Below are 22226 nucleotides of genomic sequence, written 5' to 3'. Positions count from 1 at the left end.
ATTATGTATATCTAATTATAAATATCAGTGTAATACCTCTGTTATAATAAGCAATTGTTATAAATATCTGTGTAATATAGTAATCTGATGATTAATCAGTCTAAAAAAAAAAAGTTACGTTGTGACAATAACACTGTCAACCAAGCGTTTTAGATAATTAGGTTCTTATCCAACGAACCTGAAGATTGTTCACTAGCTCTTGTTTCTGCAAAGAAACTATCATCTAGAGACAGGAAAAAGGCAAAGAACAATGCAAATGGCAAAGCTCTGTTTTTCTCTTCTTCTGCTTTTACAGCTTTGCATGCAGCCTGCAGCTTCTCACTCAACAGTCAAGTTTCTTCCAGGATTCCAGGGGCCTCTCCCCTTTGAACTTGAAACTGGGTTAGTTCATAATATGACAGCAAATAGCTCTAATGATCAATTAGTACTTATTCTGAATTTATACATATTTGTTTGATCAGGTATGTAGGTGTAGGTGAGTCAGAGGAAGCACAGCTCTTCTATTACTTTGTTAAGTCGGACAAAAATCCAAAAGAGGACCCTCTCTTGCTTTGGCTTACTGGTGGCCCTGGCTGCTCTGCCTTCTCAGGTCTTGCTTACGAAATTGGTAAGTGATCAAATGCAATCATACATTTTTCAGTTGGTCGCTTAAAAAAGTTTAGGAGAATTTCTCGTGATTGCCAGTTGGTTGCCAGGTCCAGTAAATTTCAACACAGTGGAGTACAATGGGAGCTTGCCCACTTTGCGCTTAAATCCCTACTCGTGGACAAAGGTGACAACTGTGTTTTGTTTCAGATTGATATTAGATTAGATGATATGGTGATTTCTGTAATTTTAACTTTGGAGGTTAATTATCAGGAAGCCAGCATCTTGTTTGTGGATTCGCCTGTCGGCACTGGATTTTCCTACGCAAGAACCCCACATGCCTCTCAAACTGGTGACTTTAAACAAGTTCACCACCTTGACCAATTTCTTAGAAAGGTATACTTCTCAACTAACACAATTTTTAAGGACCATTTACTGTTTCTGATTCCATGTTGGATCTTATAGTGGCTGATGGATCACCCTGAGTTCATCTCAAATCCATTTTATGTTGGAGGGGATTCGTACTCTGGCATTACGGTCCCGGCACTTGTTCAACGGATCTCAAATGGTATGCCTATAACGGTTGATTAATATGTTACCTAAAATGACAATGTGTACAGGATAAACTAGGAATCTGCTCTTTGTCGTCAATACTCAACTTCATGATATTAAATTTCTTAACCCTTTCGTAATTGTAGCTCATCAGCCAGGGCTGAAAGCCTACACTATCTTTTTACTTATTTTGTACTTCACATATTAATCCTTCTCTATGTACTATTGTGAAACCTCACTTTGCAGCACAAAACTACTTGCATCTCCAAGAGATTAAAACCATGAAGCTGGCTGCAGAAATTTGAAACATTTTAGTGCCTCAGTAGTGGCATAAAAGTTTAAGGCATATTACTATTTTATTGTATTTCCTTTGTTCATAGTCATTTGGTTATGGTCATGCAGAAAATGAAGAAGATATCAAACCGCTGATAAATCTCCAGGTTTGTAATCTGTTTCCTTTTATTAGAAACACAACTCATGCATACTGCTCGGAGTGTGAATTAGGATAAATTAAGGAGCTAAACAGACATCTGAAAAAAGGTCCAAGATTGTGCATAATAGACAAACCAGAGCAGAAGTACTGAAGGACTATTTATCACTCTCTCAATTCTGCTACTGTTTCAGGGATACATACTAGGGAACCCCAGAACAGACATGGTTGTTGAACAAAACTCACAGATCCCATTTGCTCATGGAATGGGGCTTATTTCGAATGAACTCTATGAGGTAACTCAATTTTCCACATAAGTTCCCCAATTCATGTCATAATTGAGAAAAAAAAGAGAAGGAAAAATGCGAAATAACCAGAAGTTTGGAGTGTAATTAGTCCAGAAACACTTTTGCAGTCACTGAAGATAACTTGTGGAGGAGAGTATGTAAACGTAGATCCCAACAACAAAGATTGTTTGAATGATATTCAGACTTTCTCTAAGGTAAGCTATGTACGAAGCAATATATTTGTTGAAACTTTCAGTTTTCCATCATCATCTTTTTGTGTTATTATTTTTGTAGTATCTTGGACTATTTTTTCATCTAAGTTGGTACATGCTTAACGATCGGCATTTTCAGTTGACTTCTGGAGTTGAAAAGTCGCATATATTGGAACCTCATTGTCAATTTTTCTCTCCGAAGCCACGAGCGTCATCTCATAACAGAAGATCTCTCAATGTCAATGAGCAATCTCAAGAATTCCTTAATCCTGAACCAACATTTCCTCCGATTGGCTGTCGAGTAACTCCTTTTTTCTGTTTCCTCTAATATGCTTCATACATTTTCTATGACATAAGGTACATAAATATCAAATTGTTGCATAGAGAATGATTTTGGCTTATATACCAACTATCATCCTCAGCCAATTTGAAGAATCATACGTCGGTGTGCCCCATTTACTGCCTTAAAAGAGTCTTGAACTTCATTCTTCCTTTGACTAGGCATCAGAATGCTAAGTTTGTTACCTGACGTGGAGAAATGTGATCATCCATGATCAATGAGATGTATTTTTTCAGAGGGTGTGTTTGCATTAAAGCATTTTCTGGAATGTACTTATCAAGTGTTTTTTCCGAAAGTGCTCCAATAATTTTGATGATCTCAGATACATTCTAAATGTTCTTGGATACACAACAAATTGATTAGAATCTATGAACTTTTTCTTATATAAAACCCTTTTTTCTCTTGCAGTCTTATGGATATTTGCTCGCTCGCTATTGGGATAATGACCATAATGTCCGTAAGGCACTTCATATAAGACAGGTATGAGATCAATACTTGAAATAGCAGATTCATTAAACTACTAAAAGTGCAATCGAACTGCGAGAAAATCAAGCATGACTCTTGCTTAGCACAGGGAAGCAAAGGTGAATGGATACGCTGCAATTATGATTTACCTTATACGCATGAAATTGGCAATAGTTTTTCCTATCATGTAAGCCTCAGTACAAAAGGCTACCGCTCTTTAATATATAGGTAAGATCAGTTACATTTATGCATTGAGGTTTCTAGTTTCTATCAATATTAACCCTACCACTATCAAAATAGACACCTTAGACCCTAGAGGATTACCAGTTGAACTAACTGCATTGCACCAACTATTATCAGCTATAGATATTTGATGTATATTAATTCCCCACCCCCCCCCCCCGGTTTTACTGTGTAACAGTGGGGACCATGACATGATCATACCATTCCTGGGAACAGAGGCGTGGATAAAATCTCTCAATTACTCCATTGTTGATGACTGGAGGCCGTGGATTCTCCACAGCCAAGTTGCAGGGTAAGCCGTGAATTACTTTTGGGTGTTCATTTTGTTTATGAATTAAATAGTCTTATTCTTGAGATCGAGCATAATAAAGTAGCTAGACTGAAGATATTTGTTATTCACTTATTTGGCCGGATAGGTATACGAGGACTTACTCCAATCAGATGACGTATGCCACTGTAAAGGCAAGAAATTCCTGTAACCTTTGCTGCCTCTTATGATTTTTTCAGTAACGACATAATCATATTAACTAGAGAAAAACTAGTTTCTTGAGTGTTATTGTTTGTATTATTTTGCAGGGAGGAGGGCACACTGCTCCTGAGTACAGGCCTGCGGAATGTTATGCTATGTTTCAAAGATGGATAAATCATGATCCATTGTAGTTGCCTGCAATTTCTAGCTAGTATTTGGTCCAAAGTAATCTATATCAATAATTGATCATGTATGATCATGTTTCCTCATGTTAGGTATCAGTGTTGACAATAAACAGACATTCATGAAAAGCACACATTCATAATAAATGGAAGCTAATTTTACCAAATGAAAGTAGTCAATTTCTGCTCTGAAACATTAGAAATATTCTATCCATTCTTGACAATTAAGCTGAAATGGCTTGCACACGCGGAAACACCCAATTTGTTTTTGTTTGAAGAAATGACGGTTCTTTTGTTTTCTCCTTTTTGTCTAAGTAATTTATGTCACTTGTCAGCAAAAAGCATTGAGGATACAAAATAACAGGTCCTTTTTATTGCCAGAGGAATGCAGATTTGGCAAAGCTGCCTAATTAACGATTATTAATTAAATCTTGCTCTTCAGTACAGCTCCCTCGCTGGACAAGATTGCTTACAAATGAAAGCAAGGCTCTATTGCTGCAATGAAGACAAAAGTAAGAGAACAAATTGACGGAGGATCCTTTCAAGAATGACAAATTATAGGTGCCATTTATCTCCTCTAGCATTGCAGGGTTCCAAAGTGTGTCTTGAATTTTATAATATTTTTTTTCTCGGTCCTGCCTTTCTGTTATTATTTCTTTTTTTTTCCTCCCCCAAAGCCCGCCAAGGCTAGAGGGCTATGGCGCCTGAAAATGTTTTGGAGTTTCTCAAAATATAGAAAATTAAGTTAAAAATACTAATCCAACCCCCGCAATCTTGATATATAATCTTTATACATAAGAGAAAAATGTGATTTTTATATTTTTCACTACCGTTAATTTGAAATAAAGTTAAAATGTCAATAAATAGCAATAGAAAAATAATAATAATGAAATAAAAAGTGAACAACCAATTCCCAATATTTTAAAAATCAGATGTTAATACAACATGAGTCTTGATGTTTGTATTTTTTTATTTGTTATTTTTTGTTTATTAATACTTACAGTAGTCTTCACTATATAATTTAAGGTCAGTTTGGGATTGTGGTTGCTTATTAAATAAATTGTTTTTCATGTGTGGATGCAATGAGCTACTGATTGAAAAAGTAGCTTGATATTTGGTAAACTGTGTTGTTACCGTTGTCATGAATTTGAAAAACAGTGTACATGCGTTTAGTAAATTTTATTACAAATGTGTTGTTTTATTATATAATGACTAAAATAGACATAAAATTAAACCACTTTTTATTTTTTGGAGTATGTTTAATAATGTTTAGACATGCATTTTCTTTTCAAAACACATAAAATTACATAAAGTAAAAAAACTCAATTAAATAAAATCTAATGAACTTTATAATTCGTTACGTAAAATATGATAAAAATTTATATTAATACATAATTTAAATAAAATAAAAACGTAATATGTGCTACATTCACATTAAACTTGTTGTAATAAGCATGATGACTATAATATATATATAAATAGATTGAATGTTAAAAGTCGTAGTTATGAAAATGATTTTAAAAGTTATGGTTAACTTTCATGTGAAATTATTCATAGTTTAAAAAAATTGACGTAATCATACACGAGCTTTATTGAATCTTATAATAGAACATAAATGTAAAATACAAAAAATATTAATTTACTAGATCAAAACTTTGATATTGGAGAGATGGTACAGTAGTTGTGGTTGTAATTTGATTGTAATGGTAATATGATATCTAATGACTTATATATTAGAGTTTATGGAAAAATAAAACATGATAATTATATATATATTAAAGTTATAATAGTTATTGGGAAAGGGATTCACGCAAGTAGTTGCAAATTAAATGGAAATAAAATTTTTTTCCTCTTTGTGTGTTTAAAACAGAATGTGTACCACAAATAAATAAGCAGAAAATAATATAACACAATCCAAAACAACAAACCAACCACAAGAGACAAATTTTCACGTGGAAAACCCAAAATAGGAAAAATCATGAGACTGTAATTCGATATAATCTTCTACTATATTAATGAGATTACAGGACAAATTATTCTTTAAATAATACCAGAGGCGAATAACATTAAGAGTCTCAATAATCTTAACTTATAATAACAATTTAATATATGTCTCTCTCAAACAAATGAACATTTCAAATAACAGCCAATGAGAGAATAAAATAAAAATCAAGACTAGTATAATTATATAAGGTGATCTTAAAAACTTACCCTTAAAATTTGAGAGAAAACAAAGTTAAAATCGCTTCTAATAGTCTAATTAAAAATTGAAATCCTAACCCGCAAATTTAATATCACGTCACTGTTCTGTCTCATCTTTTCTTCACTTGTCTTTTGTAATTATGTTGTCTACGGCTGCAGCTTTCACTTGCTTTTATAATATATTCTTTTGGTTAATTTAATTCAAGTCCAAAGTCTAATAATAATTAAACATCAAGCAAGAGTTTTGGACTATGGGCTTTTGGGCCCCAAAATGAAATGGACCCAACAAATTTCTCCCTCCAAATCATATGGGGGGCACCACCAAGCCTGCTTTTTGCACACAACTTTTCAACTTCACATTGAGCAACGACTTTGTCATTATATTTGACCAATTTTATGTTGTGTAAATCTTTTTAAGCTGTAACAAATATATCTCGTATCTAATGATACCTCATAAGGGTGGGCATTTTACCCAACCCGACCCGATCCGACCCGACCCGACTCGATAAATTTCAGGTTCGGGTCGGATCGGGTCGGGATCGAAACCCGATCGGTTTGAAATTTACAAACCCGATCGGGTTGTGATCGGTTCGGGTCAAACCCGACCCGATCCGAATACCCGATCGGGTTCTTAAAAAAAAAAAAACGTATTGACCCGAATTGACCTGATTTCAACCAACCCGAACTGACCCGTATTAACCCGAATTGACCCGAACTAACCCAAATTGACCCGAACTCAATTCTACCCATTTTAAATCCAACCCGATCCAACCCGAACATAACCCGAATTAATGACCCGACCCCAACCGACCCGAATATAGTTCGGGTCGGTTCGGGTCGGGTCATTAATTCGGGTTATGTTCGGATTGTTCCTTGTCTAACCCGAACAACTCGAAACCCAATCGGGTTGACCCGAACCCGACCCGAACCCGATTTTGCCCACCCCTAATACCTCACATCAATATGTCTGGAATTTGAATGGTATGTCGAATTCTTTGTAAAGTGAATGACACTCTAATTATTGCAGTACACAATATAGATATCTTATTTCACACCTATCTCTTGTAGGAAATTTCTTATCCACAAGGCTTCTTTGCAACCTTCAGTAATTGTAATATACTTTGCTTCAGTAGTGGACAAAGCAACACATTGTTAAAGTCTGGACTAACGTGAGACTACTCTCCTGACAAATGTGAGCAAATATCCTAATAAAGATTTTCTAGAATCAATATTTCCTGCCATAGACACATCCGTGTACACTTGTAACATAAGTTTGTTACCATCAAAATATAAACATGCCCTAGAAGTGTTTTTGAGATATCTAAGAATCTACTTCACTATTTTCTAGTGTTCTTTGCCCGGATTGGAGAGAAACCGATTGACTATACTAACTGCATGAGCAATTTTTTGTCTTGTACAAACCATGACATACATCAAACTCTCAACTGCTAAAGTACAAGGAACTCCTCTCATCTCTTACTTTTCTTTCTCACTTGTAGGATAATGTTCGGAGCTAAGCTTAAAATGGCCTGCAAGTGGAGAACAAATAAATTTTGCCTTGCTTGTGTTGAATTTTTCAAGAATCCTTTCAATATATGCTTCTTCAAATAACCATAATTTTACAAATTTTCTATCACTGAAAATCTTCATCCCAAGAATTTGTTTTGTTAGTCCCAAGTCTTTCATTACAAAAGACTTGCTAAGTTCTTTCTTCAGACTATCAATCTTACTAGTATCCTGGCCAACAATCGACATGTCATCGACCTAAAGCAAAAACATAATAAAATCATCATCACCAAACCTCTTCACAAAATACAATGGTCATACATATTCTTGTTGAAACCATGATTCTTTATACAATAATTAAACTTCTTGTACCACTATCTTGGTGCCTGTTTTAGCTCATATATATTTTTCTTTAACTTACATACAAGTTCTTCTTTGCCTTTGACACTGAACTATATTGTTTCATATATATTTCTTCTTTTAAGTCACCTGGAAAGAAAGTTGTCGTTACATTAAGTTGTTTAATCTCCAAATTTAAGCTAACTGTTAATCCCGAAACAACTTAAATAACATACATCTTAACCATATGAGAAAATATTTTTTTTAAATCAACACATTTCTTCTGACTGAAACCCTTAATAACAAATCTAATTTTGCACTGCTATTGTGAGTTATTTTCAGTCTTCAACTTGTAAACAAATTTGTTCTTTAGTATTATGTTTTCTTTAGGAAGCTTTACTAAGTTATAAGTGTAGTTTTCATTTAAGGATTTCATCTCCCCTTGCATGGCTTTAACCTACTCATTTTTATGCTTGTGAGACATAACATCTTCAAACATTCTAGCTCTCTTTCATCTGTAAGCATCACATACTCATATAGATGATATCTAATGAAAGGTTGTCATTCTCTAATAGATATTCTCAATTTTGGCTTAACTGGTGGTGCAAGTAATTCTAGAGGTGCTTGCTCAATTGGTTCTATTGGACCATTATCATTATCTTCTCCAGCTCCCTTACAGTCATCATGAACTCCAATTGGAGAAACTGAAGTTAGGATAATAAGAATCTTTAAAAATGACCAAGGCTCACCACTCTTTTCTATATCACCAATTATCTGATTTTCAAGAAACACAATATCTATACTTCTGATAAATTTTATTACCACTGGATCACATAACCTGTACCCAAATTCTTCATATCCATAGCTTAAGAAATGCATTTCTTGGCTTTATCATCAAGCTTCGATCTTTCATCTTTAAGGATTTGAACATATGCTCTGCAACCAAACACTCTCAAATATTTATAAAAAAAAAAAAATTTCTTGTCCAAACTCTCTTAGGTACAACGCCATCTAATAGAGCTGAAAAGGAAAGGTTAATCAAATCAATTATAATACGCATAACCTTTGCCCAAAAATATTTAGGAAGCTTGGCATCAGAAAATATACGTCTGATCCTTTCTTCAATTGTTCTGTTCATCCTTTTTGTAACACCATTTTGATGTATGATTTTTGGTATAGTCTTCGCAAGTCTGATTCCATGGAGTCTGCAATACTACTAAAATGACCCTTTGTGCTCACTACCATTGTCTGCCCTAACACATTTTAGTTTTCTTCATGTCTTTCTCTCAATATAAACATGGAAGAACTTAAACGTATTAAGCATATGGTCTTTAAATTTTATAACAAAAGTCCACATTTTTCTAGAACAGTCATCAATAAAAGTCACAAATAAAGTGCACCTCCTATTGATCTATTTTGTATCATGCAAATATCAATGTGAATCAAATCAAGAATTTGTGAATTTGTAGATAAAGAAAGCTTTTAAAAGTTACTCTGTGTGTCTTTCCAACTAAGCAATAAATATAAGTCTTGATGGACATACTTGTGAAACTAGGTAAAAATCATTTTCTAGCAAAAGTTTCTAACCATTTCTCACCAATGTGACCAAGCTTTTTATGTTATATTTCAATGTCAGAATCTTTTACAGCTACATTCATGTCTTCTTTCTTGATCTTGACTTTTATCATATAAAGAGTGTTTACTTATCTAACATTAGGGAACTTTTGACGAGCTTTCATTTTCCTTCATCAAATTGGTTAGTATAACCATCATCATCAAACTTGCCTGTACAAATCAAATTAAGACGAATATCTAGTACATGTCTGACATATTTAAGTAATAACTTACAACCAATGTTGGTTTCGAAGTAAATATTCTATATGCCTACAATCTTGGATGCCCCCTCAGTTCCCATCCGAACATAGCCATAATCACCATTAACATATGATGTAAAGTAATTGTAATGTGCAGTAACATGAAACAAAGCACTTGTACCAATAATCTAATCACTAGTATGGTAAGTGAGATTTACATAACTCTCATAATAAACAATACTCATATCACCATCAACTATGGCTACAATGTTATCTTCATCATTTTTCTGAGCATCACTTTTTTCTTTTGCATGTTCTCTTTTCCACAATCTATACTCCCTTTTAACGTGACTCATTTTCTGAAAATGAAAGCACTTCATGTTTCTCCTTTAGGACTTAGATCTTTCTATGGGGTTATGATTGTTCTGTTGGCGGAAATTTGTGCTTCGCCTTCTCCCCCACATTTCTTTCTTTTCTGAAACAAGTGCAACTAACTTAGAGAAAACTGCTTCAATAGTATTTCTTTTAGATTCTTCATTCTGTAGTATATCTGTAACCATATCCAAGGTTAATTTCATGTTTGGTGCTGAATTATTCACTGAAACCACTAATGTCTTCTAACTATTACGAAAAGAATTAAGTAACAACAATGCTTGTAACTCATCATCTAAAATAGTTTTCATAGTAGTCAACTAATCAACTAAGACCTAAAACTCACTAATGTGTTTAATTATATTGCGCCCCTCCTTGTATTTCAAGTCTATGATCTAATAGTACCAACGACCTTCTGGTTTAATTGAGCTTGTTTTTTTATTATCTAAATCGGTGGGTCTAACTTCTTTGCCCTTAATGGGTTCATATAAGTCTTTCATGCACAACAAATCTTACGTTTTAGACTTCCAAATGCCATAATTTCACGACTTTAATTTAATCTGCATGCTGAAAACTCCTCTATCTCAACTACACAAATAAAAATAAAACACAAAACCTGACGCTTTAATACCACTTTGTTGGGAAATGGATTCACATAAACAACTATAAATTAAATAGAAATAAAACACTTTCTCTTTTTGTGTGATTAAAATAAAATGTGTACCACACATAAATAGGCAGAAAATAATCTAACACAATCCAAAATAATAAAAACCAACCAAAAGAGACATAAATTTTTACATGAAAAACTTAAGAATATTTGTCTCTCTCAAACAAATAGATATCTTAAATAATAACTAACGAGAGTGTAAAATAAAAATCAAAACTAATAAAATTATAGACAACAACGCGAGAAATTTATCTTTTAAATTTGAGAGAAAATAAAATTAAAATCATCTTTCGATCGTCCAATTAAATATTAAAATACTAGCCACTAAATTTAATATCACGCTACTGTTCTCTCTCGTCTTTTCTTCACTAGTCTTTTTGTGATTATGTTGTCTAGGCTGTCGTTTTCACTTGCTTTTATAATATATTCTTTTAGTTAATTTCATTCAAATCCAAAGTCTAATAATAATTATACATCAAGCAAGAATTTTGGACTATGGGCTTTTAGGCCCTTAAATGAGATGGACCCAACAATAGTAACTTTAAAAAGGTATAGTAATTTATTTAATAAACTACTTATGAAAAGTAATTCTTTAACAAGTTTAAAAACTACTATCCAAATAGATAAAATTATAAAATAAATAATTTTTATAAAATTTATCAAACACTATTTTTATTACAAATTATAAAATATACAAATTATTAAATTTTAACCTCAATTTTAAATGGACCCTTTATCTCAAATTTTTTTATCTATCATGTTAGCTTCTCAATACAGCATCCACACAATGACACAATCTCATCATACTCTGTTAGAGCAATTTCGCCTTAAAGATTTACTGTGAGGTCCGCCCGTAAAAGCGAGAAGAGGCGACGAGTCAATCGATGCATCAACAAGACAGCCGTGGCCGTTGTTGCCTCACTAAAAGTATTACAGAATCATTTTAGTAAGTTCTTTCCCCAACACACGCATAAAGCATATATGGATTCCATGTACAAATCCATGGTAAGAAATGTCGGCACGTGTGAAATTGCCATCATGCAATCATTCTACTTCGTGTATCTTCTTTTACGTCATTTTGAACGGAGACATCCAACGTTTAACAATCAAAAAGGGCACCTTTCAATCTTTGCGGTGAAAACAAATTGGGTTTTGTCTCACTGAAAGCTGAGTAGGTCAAATGCGTCATGCGATAACGATAGATAGACTTTTTGGACTACAGTACATCCATGATTATCGCTTCAAGACATCTCATAGATCCAACCAAAAAAGGGTAACTGGAGGTGGGCCCACGTGGACCAGTCACCCTTTTTATACGGGATGTACGCTACGGAAGACCATAAATTACCCTGTGCAAAAGAAGAAATTTCTCACTTCCTAACTTAATACGAAAAAAGTCAACCCACCGTTTAGTTTCTAATTGTTGTTATCCAATCCAGTAAAACTGAAGATTGTTCGCTAGTTGTTTCTCAAAGAAACTGGTTGGTTAAGACTTAAGAGGCTGGAAAAGCCGAAAACAAACGCCAATGGACAAGCTTTGTTTTCCTCTTCTTCTTCTTCTTCTTCTTGTACAGCTTTGCATGCAGCTTGCAGCTTCTTACTCAACTGTTAAATTTCTTCCGGGATTCCAGGGCCCCCTCCCCTTTGAACTTGAAACTGGGTTAGTTCATAATATGATAGCTGGTAGCTTTAATGATCAATTAGTGTTTATTCTGAATTTATACATATGATATTATTTTCAACAGGTATGTAGGAGTAGGTGAGTCGGGGGACGCACAGCTCTTCTATTACTTTGTGAAGTCGGAGAAAAATCCAAGAGAGGACCCTCTCTTGCTTTGGCTTACTGGTGGCCCTGGCTGCTCTGCCTTCTCAGGTCTTGCTTATGAAATTGGTAAGTGATTGAATACCATCTCACATATTTCAGTTGTTTGCTTAAAAAGAGAGCAGAATATCTCATGACTGCGGCTTGTTTTGTAGGTCCAATAAATTTCAACGTAGTGGAGTACAACGGGAGCTTGCCTACTTTGCACTTGAATCCCTACTCATGGACAAAGGTGATGACTATGATTTGTACCAGATTGATAATATCAAGATGAGGTAGTGATTTCTGTAATTTTAACCTTGGTGATTAATTTTCAGGAAGCCAGCATATTATTTGTGGATTCGCCTGTTGGCACTGGATATTCCTACGCAAAAACCCCACTTGCCTCTCAAGCCGGTGACTTCAAACAAGTTCAGCAGGTTGACCAATTTCTTCGAAAGGTATACTTCTCAACTAATACATTTTTGTGCAATATCAAGTTAAAAAGTCTTATTTGAGGAGCATATATTGTTTCTGATTCAATGTTGAATCTTATAGTGGCTATTGGATCACCCTGAGCTCCTCTCAAATCCAGTCTACATTGGAGGGGATTCATACTCTGGCCTCGTTGTCCCAGCACTTGTGCAACAGATCTCAAATGGTACGGCAATAGTGGTTGTTTAATATAGTTTACTTCAAATGCAAATCTTTAAATGCGATATCAATATTAGGACTCTTTGTTATCGATACTCTGGCTTCGTGGGTATTAGATTTCTTGACCCTTCCACAATTGTACCTTGTAAGGCAGGGCTGAAGAGCTCCACTAATTTTTTATGTACTTCACAAATGACTGCAAAAATGTGAAACATTTTACTGCATCTGTAGTGGCATAAAAAGTTTTAAGGCGCATTACTTCTTTATTCATTTCCTTTCTTCATAGTCATTTGATTATGGTCATGCAGAAAATGAAGAGGATATCAAACCACTAATAAATCTCCAGGTATGTAATCTGCTTCCTTCTTTTAGGAACATAACCAACACTTACTGTTTGGGTTGGATTAAAATCAGGGAAAATTTATGGAGCTTAATAGACATCTGAAAATGGTTCAATCATGTGCATAATAAAAGAACCAGAGGACAAATAATGAAGAACTATTGTCATTCTTTCAATTTGCTGCTAATCGGGTAATGATTCTGATATTGTTTCAGGGATATATACTAGGGAATGCCGCAACAGAGCCGACTGTAGAAGAGAACTCAAAAATCCCTTTTGCTCATGGAATGGGGCTTATTTCAAATGAACTCTATGAGGTAACTCAATCTTCCATATCAGTTCCCCAATTAAATGTCATAAGTGAGAAAAGAGAGGAGGCAAAGTATGAAATAACCAGAATATGGGAGTGTAATTAGTCCAAATATCTCTTTTGCAGTCATTGAAGATGGGTTGTGGAGGGGAGTATGTAAATGTAGATCCCAAAAATGAAGTTTGTTTGAATGATATTCAGGCTTTCTCTAAGGTAAGCTATGTGCTTGTTAGTTCCTGCAGTTAAAATGATAATGTACAAAAAGAGTGCCACTGTGTATATTTATTGAACCTTTCAGCTTTTTGTCATCATTTATAGTTATTATTATTTGATATTGTTGGGCTATGCATTTCATCTAATTTGTTATGTGCTTAACTATTGGCATATTCAGCTGACTTCGGAAATTGAAGGTGCGCATATTTTGGAACCCCGTTGTCCATTTTCCTCTCCAAAACCAAGAGAGTCATCTCGTAAAAGAAGATCTCTCAACGTCAATGAGCAATCTCAAGAGTTCCTTGTTCCTGAACCGCCACTACCTACAATAGGCTGTCGAGTATCCCCTAATTCTCTTCCTGCTAATAGGCTTGGAACGTTTACATAAATATAAACTTGTTGCAGAGAGAATATGTGGATTTTGGCTTAATAACAACTATTAACCTCGGCCGATTCAAAGACTTTGACATTGATTTACTCCATTAACTACCTTTTTTTGAAAATAATTGAACTTCATTCTTTCGTTAACTAGGCGTTAGAGGGTGCTTTTGGAAACGTTTTTGTGACAATCAAGTTTGAGTACAAGAATTCTGAAATTCACTGATAAGTGTTCTTTAAGAAAGTGCTCCAGTGATTTTTCTGATCCAAAACAATTGCTTTTATTATCTAAAATACAATGGTTTCAAAGTAGAACCACAGATGTGGCATTTTGGGATGTGAGTGATCTCATATTTTACAGAATCAAAAGCACTCTATATACTGTAAATGCTCTTGAATAGCACAACAAATGGATTAGATTCTACTGAAACTGTGTTATGGAAACTATTTTTTCTCCTGCAGACTTACGGATATTTGCTCTCTTACTATTGGAATAATGACTATAATGTTCGTAAAGCACTTCGTATAAGACTGGTATGAGATCAATACCTGAAATAAAAGATTAAACCAGTAACCGTGAGAAAATCAAGCATGACTTGCACTGTGCACAGGGAAGCAAAGGGGAATGGCAGCGGTGCAATTTTGGTTTGCCTTATGCACGTGAAATTCACAGCAGTTTTTCATATCATGTAAGCCTCAGTACTAAAGGCTACCGCTCTTTGATTTATAGGTAAGATCAGTCCCATTCATGCATTGAGGTTTTTTTATATTTTAAACCCTTCCCTAGCAGAAAATATCTAAGAGGATTTACCAGTTGAACAAACTAGCACCAACCATGGGTGCTTGAAGTTTTGTTTATCTTAATGTTACTAAAATTCGATTAGTTTTTTCTCCTTTCTTTTTTACTGTGTAACAGCGGCGATCATGACATGATGGTACCATTCCTAGGAACAGAAGCTTGGATAAAATCCCTCAATTACTCCATTGCTGATGACTGGAGGCCATGGATCCTCCACAGCCAAGTAGCAGGGTAAGCCCTGAAAATATTTTGGGGTGTTCATTTTTTCTTATAAAATGTATGGTTTTATTCTTAAGATTGAGCATATTAAAGAAGCTAGACTGAAGATATTTGGTATTTGGCTGTATAGATATACGAGGACTTACTCCAACCGAATGACATATGCCACCGTAAAGGCAAGAAATTTCCGTAACCTTTGCTGCCTCTTATGATTTTTACAGCAACGACATAATCATATTAACTAGAGAAAAACTAATTTTCTCAAGTGTTATTGTTTGGATTATTTTGCAGGGAGGAGGGCACACTGCTCCCGAGTACAGGCCTGCAGAATGTTATGCTATGTTTCAAAGATGGATAAATCATGATCCGTTGTAGTTGCCTACAATTTCTAGCTATTATCTGGTCTAAAGTACTCTGTATCAGTAAGTACTCTGTATCAGTAAGTATGTTATGCTTCTTCATGTCAGGTATCAATTTTGATAATAAACAGAAATTCCAAACTAGAAAAAATAATGTTCATACTATTTCAAAGCTATTTCACCAAATGAAAGTAGTCAATTTATGTTCTGAAACATTAGAAATAGTCTTATCATTCAAGCATCTGCATGCTGGACAATCAAGCTGAAATGGCTTGCATGTACACAAACACCGTAAGTTTGGTCCTGACAAGAATCCTTGGGGTGGAAACCATTCTATAACAGCCCCCCCTTCTGGTCTAGTTAATTTAATTACTTGGCACAAAAGTATTTAGGAGACAAAACAACAGTTTGTTTACAAAGCCAGAAGAATGCGGATTTGTAAAACACAAATTGAGCTGATTTGGCAACGCTGCCTAATCAACCATAATGAAATCTTGCTCTTCAGAGCAAAGGAAAGCAATGCTAAGGTTAGCGTACTTGGAAGTTTTGTAGGGTGCCTCCTGTAACTCTCCATTAACGCTGCAATGAAGACATAAAAAAGAGAACAAAATGATGGGAGGATCCTTTCACGTATGATACACTGTAGGTGTCACTTATCTAATCTTGCATTGCATGGTTCTAAAGTATGTCTTGCTTTTCTTCTCTTCTTTCCTTTTGATATCTAGATCTTGATAATATTCAGCTCCTCTCCTGACCATGGAGCGGTTATTGATTCCTCTGAAGTATATGTTGAGGAAATGCGTAGGTAAATGATCCCTGATAAAACCAAGAAGGCCAATGAATAAATACACTAAGAAAAGTGCTGGGGCCGTTGGTGCCTCGCAAAAATTTCTGTAGAATCATTTAACAATGTTTTTTGATCCAAAATTCACATGTATTCCATGTACAAATCCCTGGTTTCAAATGTTGGAGAGCGTGATGTGAAGTTGCCATCATCAAATTATTTTCCTCTCTGCATCGTCTTTCCAGCCTTTTGGCTGGGTAGATAGTAGATAATGATTGTATGCCAAATGGTCGTGGATATATTACTGGGAAAATTTAGTCTTAAAGTTTCAGTTCGAGTTGGATATTGGCACCCATCAAACGTGCTTGTGAAACCCATTTTTTAAAATGACCTCTATTTAATTGGGTAAGAATAAATTTCTCCCCGATTAATATGGGTGAAATAAATATCACACTAATAATAGATGAGAAAAAATATTCAAACTATACATAACACATAAGAGTAGTCCCAATATATATATATTTTTTATTACAGATAACAATAGAACTTTCATGGTAACATATGTGCATTCGAAAAAATAACATTTATTTAATTGCTTAATTAACCTTCCAAATATTTGTGTCAACAAAATCTTATTAAATCTCATCACTCTCTACAAAACTGCTGAAATTCAAATTTGTAATTGAAATTATTTAAATACAGTTTGAGTAGGTTTGACACCCCTCAAAATCCCTTACAAAATTCATTTTTAATTGAAATTATTGCAATAATGATAGATAAATTGATTCATTTCTTGTTTTGGATGACAATTGCATCAAATATTTAAATAAAATATTTTTTAATAAACTTTTTATATTCACCCCATTTCATATTTATATTTTATTTTGAATTTTAATTAAAGATATTCTTGAAAAGATTATACGAGTTTAGGGTTGTGGAGTTATAAATTATTCGTATAAAATAATTTAAAATTTTAGGTTCTATATCTTTTATAAATAAAAATTAAAAAATATTATTTTTTAAGAATAATTTTTTATGAGAAAATAATTAATTTTAATATATGAATGTAAATTAAAAAAATAAAAAATAAAATCTCGAAGAAGTGTTATAAAGATTTCTGGTGTTAACGGCTCGACTCACAGTAACCTCTTACCAGTTTGAAAGGTGACATCAAACGCTGAACAATCTAACAATGGAAACTTTCTTTCTTTGCCATGAGAACGAAAGTTGAGTGGGGCCGAACACGTCAGGCGATGAAATTGATAGATAGATATATAGACCTGCCGCAACAAATATGCATGATGACGCTGCAGGCATCTCAGAGATATCGCTGCAGACATCTCACAGAAGCCAAAATGATGAAGCAATCAATAAAATATATTATTATTTTTGAAGAAATTTCTCACTTTTTGACTTAATACGAAAATGATTAAAAAATTAATTTGGTAAAATTAGTGGTGATACAGCTAAACAAGTCTATTTGGTAATGTCTGTAATTCGTCCATTCTCACCATCAACCAACCACTTAGAGACTGATTGTTATCTAATCCTTTGCAGCGCCATCTAATGAAATTGGAGATTGTTTGACTAGTTTTGTTTCTGAAAAAAAAAACTGTCAGTTAGAAGCTAGGAAAGGACAAATTCAAATGGCCAAGCTCTGTTTTTCTCTTCTTCTTCTTTTGCAGTTACAGCTTTGCATGCAGCTTATAGATTCTCGCTCAACAGCCAAGTTTCTTCCAGGATTCCAGGGGCCCCTCCCCTTTGAACTTGAAACTGGGTTCGTTCGTAATATGCGTGATAGCAAATAGCACCAGTGATCAGTTAACATTTATTCTGAATTTATACGTATTTATTTGATCAGGTATGTAGGTGTAGGCGAGTCAGAGGATGCACAGCTCTTCTATTACTTTGTTAAGTCGGAAAAAAATCCAAAAGAGGACCCTCTCTTGCTTTGGCTTACTGGTGGCCCAGGCTGCTCTGCCTTCTCAGCTCTTGTTTATGAAATTGGTAAATACTCAGATGCCATCATACATTCTTTCAGTTGTTTGCTTAAAAAAGTTTTGGAGCATTTGTCGTGATTGGCCGGTTGGTTGCTAGGTCCAATAAATTTCAATATACTGGAGTACAATGGGAGCTTGCCTACTCTGCACTTAAATCCCTACTCCTGGACAAAGGTGACAACTGTGTTTTGTATCAGGTTTTGGTAGTATATTAGACGATCTATTTCTGTAATTTGGATGTTTTTGATTAATTTTCAGGAAGCCAGCATCTTGTTTGTGGATTCGCCTGTCGGCACTGGATTTTCCTACGTAAGAACCCCACTTGCCTCTCAAACTGGTGACTTTAAACAGGTTCACCAGGTTGACCAATTTCTTAGAAAGGTATACTTCTCAACTAATACACTTTTTTTAAGGACCATTTACTGTTTCTGATTCCATGTTGGATCTTATAGTGGCTGATGGATCACCCTGAGTTCCTCTCAAATCCATTCTACGTTGGAGGGGATTCATACTCTGGCATCACAGTCCCCCCACTTGTTCAACAGATCTCAAATGGTATGGCAACAATGGTTGATTAATATGTTACCTAAAATGACAATGCGTACATGATAAAAATAGGAATCTGCTCTTTGTTATTTCATGGATATTAAATTTCTTGACCCTTTCACAATCGCAGATCATTAGTCAAGGTTGAAGGACTCCTCTAACTTTCTAAGTTTTATGCACTTCACATATTAATCCTTCTCTGTGTAGAATTGTGAGCCTCACTTTGCAGCACAAACCTATTTGCAACTCCAAGAGATTAAAACCATGAAGGAGGCTGCTGAAATTTGAAACATTTAGTGCCTCAATAGTGGCATATAAAGTTTAATTCATATTACTGTCCCTTTTTATTTCCTTACTTCATAGTCATTTGGTTATGGTCATGCAGAAAATGAAGAAGGTATCAAACCGCTGATAAATCTACAGGTTTGTGATTGGTCTCCTTTTATTAAAAACATAACTCATGCATACTGCTAAGGGTGTGAATCAGGATAAATTAAGGAGCTGAATAGACATCTGAAACAGAAAAAGATCCTAGAATGTGCATAATAAAAAATGAAAAAAACAATCCAGAGCACACTTACTGAAGAACTATTTTTCACTCTTTCAATTTGTTGCTAATCAAATAGTTGTTCTGATATTGTTTCAGGGATACATACTAGGGAACCCCAAAACAGACAAGATTGTGGATAAGAACTCACAAATCCCGTTTGCTCATGGAATGGGGCTTATTTCAAATGAACTCTACGAGGTAACTCAATTTTCCTCATCGACTACCCTATTGAAAGTCACAAATGAGAAGAGAGAAAGGGAAAATATGAAATAACCAGAAGTTTGGAGTGTCATTATTCCAAATAACTTTTTTGCAGTCACTGAAGATAACTTGTGGAGGGGACTATGCAAATATAGATCCCAGCAATGTAGATTGTTTGAATGATAATCAGGCTTTCTCTGAGGTAAGCTACCAACATAATATATTTATGGAACCTTTCAGTTTTTCATCCTCATCTATTGTTACTGTTGATCTTCAGTGTCTCATTGGCCTATTCTTCATCTATGCTGATATGTGCTTGACAATTGGCTTGTTCAGTTGATTTCAGGACTAGATCAAAATCATATATTGGAACCCCGTTGTCCTTTTTTCTCTCCAAAGCCACGAGATTCAAATGGTAAAAGGAGATCTCTTAATGACAATGAGAAATCTCAAGAGTTCCTTGATCCTGAACCGGCACTTCCTTCAATTGGCTGTCGAGTAACTCCTTATTCTCTTCCTTCTAAGTTTCAAATAGGCTTGGTACATACTTTTGATGAGATTAGATTTATGAATGTTTTGCAAAGAGACAATATGATTTTTTAATTCATAGCAACTATTAGCATGAGCCTCTTCAAAGAATCATATGTTGATTTGCCTCTTCAACTGCCTTTTTTAAGAGTGCCTATGGTTAAAATCACTGAACTTCATTTTTCTTTAGAGTAGGCATTATAAAGCAACTCTTGATACATGACATGGAGAAATATTATCGTATATGATTGATGAGATGTCCTTTAGCAGGGGGTGTGCTCAGAAATACTTTTGTTAAAGATGAAAAAAAGGATTTGAGTAAAAGCATCTTCTAAAACGCATTTACCAAGTGCCTTTTTTTTTTCTTTTTCTTTTTTTCCCTTTAAAGTGCTCCATTAATTTTCATTAAAAAAAAAACAAACAGCTTTTACTATCGAAATTACCGAGGCTACAAAGCAGAACCATACTGTATCTTTCTTGGTGTTTGAATAATCTCAACTTTTAACATAATTAAAAGCACACACAAATACACTCTAAATGGTCTTGAATACATAATACATAAAAAATTGATTAGATCCAATTGAAACTTTGTGTTACGTAAGCCTTTTTTCTCTGCAGTCTTTCGGATATATGCTCTCTCAAAATTGGGAGAATGACTATAATGTCCGTAAAGCACTACAGATAAGGCAGGTATGAGATCAATACTCCCCCCACCAAAAAAATTGGTTACAATTTACATTTATTACAATATAAAGTCTACGGAATCTAAATACATACATTTGGTATCAATACATGAAATCATGCATGACTCTTACTTAGCACAGGGAAGCAAAGGGAAATGGCAGCGGTGCAATTATGATTTACCTTATACAGAAGAAATTGGCAGCAGCTTTTCATATCATGTAAGCCTCAGTACTAAAGGCTATCGCTCTTTAATTTATAGGTAAGATCACTTACATTTATGCTTTAAGGTTTCTTGTTTTTTTACCAATATTAACCCTACCGCTGTCAAAATATACACCTCGGACCGTAGAGTATTTACCAGATGAACTGACCGGTTTGCACCAACTATCATCAGCTTCAAATACTTGATGTATACTAAAATTCATTTTTTTCCCCTCTGGTTTACTGTGTAACAGCGGGGATCATGACATGGTCGTACCATTCTTGGGAACAGAAGCTTGGATAAAAACTCTGAATTACTCCATTATTGATGACTGGAGGCCATGGATTCTCCACAGCCAAGTTGCAGGGTAAACCCTGATTTATTTCCGGGTGTTCATTTTGCTTATGAAATTTATAGTCGTATTCTTGATATTAAGCCTATTAAAGAAGCTCGACTGAGTATATTTTGATAACTGCCTGCACAGATTTACACGGACTTACTCCAATCGGATGACATATGCCAGTGTAAAGGCAAGAAGTATATGCAACTCTTGCTGCCTCTTAAGATTTTTTATTTTTAACAATAATGAAGTTATAATATTAACTAAACGAAATCTAATTTTCTAGTGATCTATTGTTTGGATTATTTTGTAGGGAGGAGGACACATCGCTCCCGAGTACAGGCCTGCAGAATGTTATGCTATGTTTCAAAGATGGATAAATCACGATCCATTGTAGTCACCTACAATCTCTGTATCAATGTTCATAATAAACAGAACTTCCATAAATGACACATTCATAATAACAAGCCTTTAACAAAGGGGAAAAAAACGAAACCGAATAGTCAATTTCTGTTCTGAAAACATAGAAATAGTCATTCGAGCACCTACATACTACTACTATGCCATTAACTATTATGAAGATGCTCAATAAAGATGCATGCGATGTATTCTCAAGTGAGCTGAAATGGTGAGCATAACCATGCACAAAC

General features: G+C 34.5%; 3 protein-coding genes across 6 annotated transcripts; all 3 read left to right on the top strand.

The window, feature by feature from the left end:
- Positions 1 to 113: 113 nt before the first annotated feature.
- Positions 114 to 3937, top strand: LOC102630827 (serine carboxypeptidase-like 2). The gene is made up of 14 exons (XM_052441714.1): positions 114 to 381; positions 462 to 607; positions 696 to 772; positions 859 to 981; positions 1051 to 1153; positions 1540 to 1577; positions 1762 to 1863; positions 1983 to 2069; positions 2206 to 2367; positions 2815 to 2886; positions 2981 to 3099; positions 3293 to 3406; positions 3531 to 3576; positions 3691 to 3937. Exons 1-14 carry the CDS (start codon positions 251 to 253, stop codon positions 3772 to 3774), a joined length of 1404 nt encoding a protein of 467 aa, XP_052297674.1. The 5' UTR covers positions 114 to 250; the 3' UTR covers positions 3775 to 3937.
- An 8053-nt stretch (positions 3938 to 11990) lies between these two features.
- LOC127898573 (serine carboxypeptidase-like 7) lies at positions 11991 to 15956 on the top strand. 3 transcript variants are annotated; one of them, XM_006472259.4, is made up of 14 exons: positions 11999 to 12328; positions 12414 to 12559; positions 12646 to 12722; positions 12808 to 12930; positions 13028 to 13130; positions 13432 to 13469; positions 13679 to 13780; positions 13900 to 13986; positions 14165 to 14326; positions 14827 to 14898; positions 14976 to 15094; positions 15281 to 15394; positions 15513 to 15558; positions 15674 to 15956. In XM_006472259.4, exons 1-14 carry the CDS (start codon positions 12195 to 12197, stop codon positions 15755 to 15757), a joined length of 1407 nt encoding a protein of 468 aa, XP_006472322.2. In that variant the 5' UTR covers positions 11999 to 12194; the 3' UTR covers positions 15758 to 15956. The 3 variants fall into 3 exon arrangements, 2 of the variants coding, with proteins under 2 accessions (XP_052297673.1, XP_006472322.2); XM_052441713.1 differs by lacking the exon at positions 14827 to 14898 and having other exon boundaries at positions 11991 to 12328; XR_008054852.1 differs by lacking the exon at positions 15674 to 15956 and having other exon boundaries at positions 11995 to 12328; positions 15249 to 15394.
- Positions 15957 to 17608: 1652 nt separating this feature from the next.
- Positions 17609 to 22222, top strand: LOC102629647 (serine carboxypeptidase-like 17). 2 transcript variants are annotated; one of them, XM_006472252.4, is made up of 14 exons: positions 17609 to 18302; positions 18387 to 18532; positions 18623 to 18699; positions 18784 to 18906; positions 18978 to 19080; positions 19457 to 19494; positions 19718 to 19819; positions 19938 to 20024; positions 20159 to 20320; positions 20969 to 21040; positions 21175 to 21293; positions 21490 to 21603; positions 21721 to 21773; positions 21890 to 22222. In XM_006472252.4, the coding sequence occupies exons 1-14, from the start codon at positions 18172 to 18174 to the stop codon at positions 22024 to 22026; spliced, it is 1464 nt and encodes a 487-aa protein (XP_006472315.2). In that variant the 5' UTR covers positions 17609 to 18171; the 3' UTR covers positions 22027 to 22222. The 2 variants fall into 2 exon arrangements, with proteins under 2 accessions (XP_006472315.2, XP_006472316.2); XM_006472253.4 differs by having other exon boundaries at positions 17611 to 18302; positions 21721 to 21766; positions 21890 to 22221.
- The last annotated feature ends 4 nt before the right edge of the window (positions 22223 to 22226 follow it).

This window comes from Citrus sinensis, chromosome 5 (genome assembly GCF_022201045.2).
Source record: "Citrus sinensis cultivar Valencia sweet orange chromosome 5, DVS_A1.0, whole genome shotgun sequence".
Taxonomy (NCBI): domain Eukaryota; kingdom Viridiplantae; phylum Streptophyta; class Magnoliopsida; order Sapindales; family Rutaceae; genus Citrus; species Citrus sinensis.
Note: the sequence above shows the minus strand (reverse complement) of the source record. Positions and strands in the feature narration are given on the sequence as shown.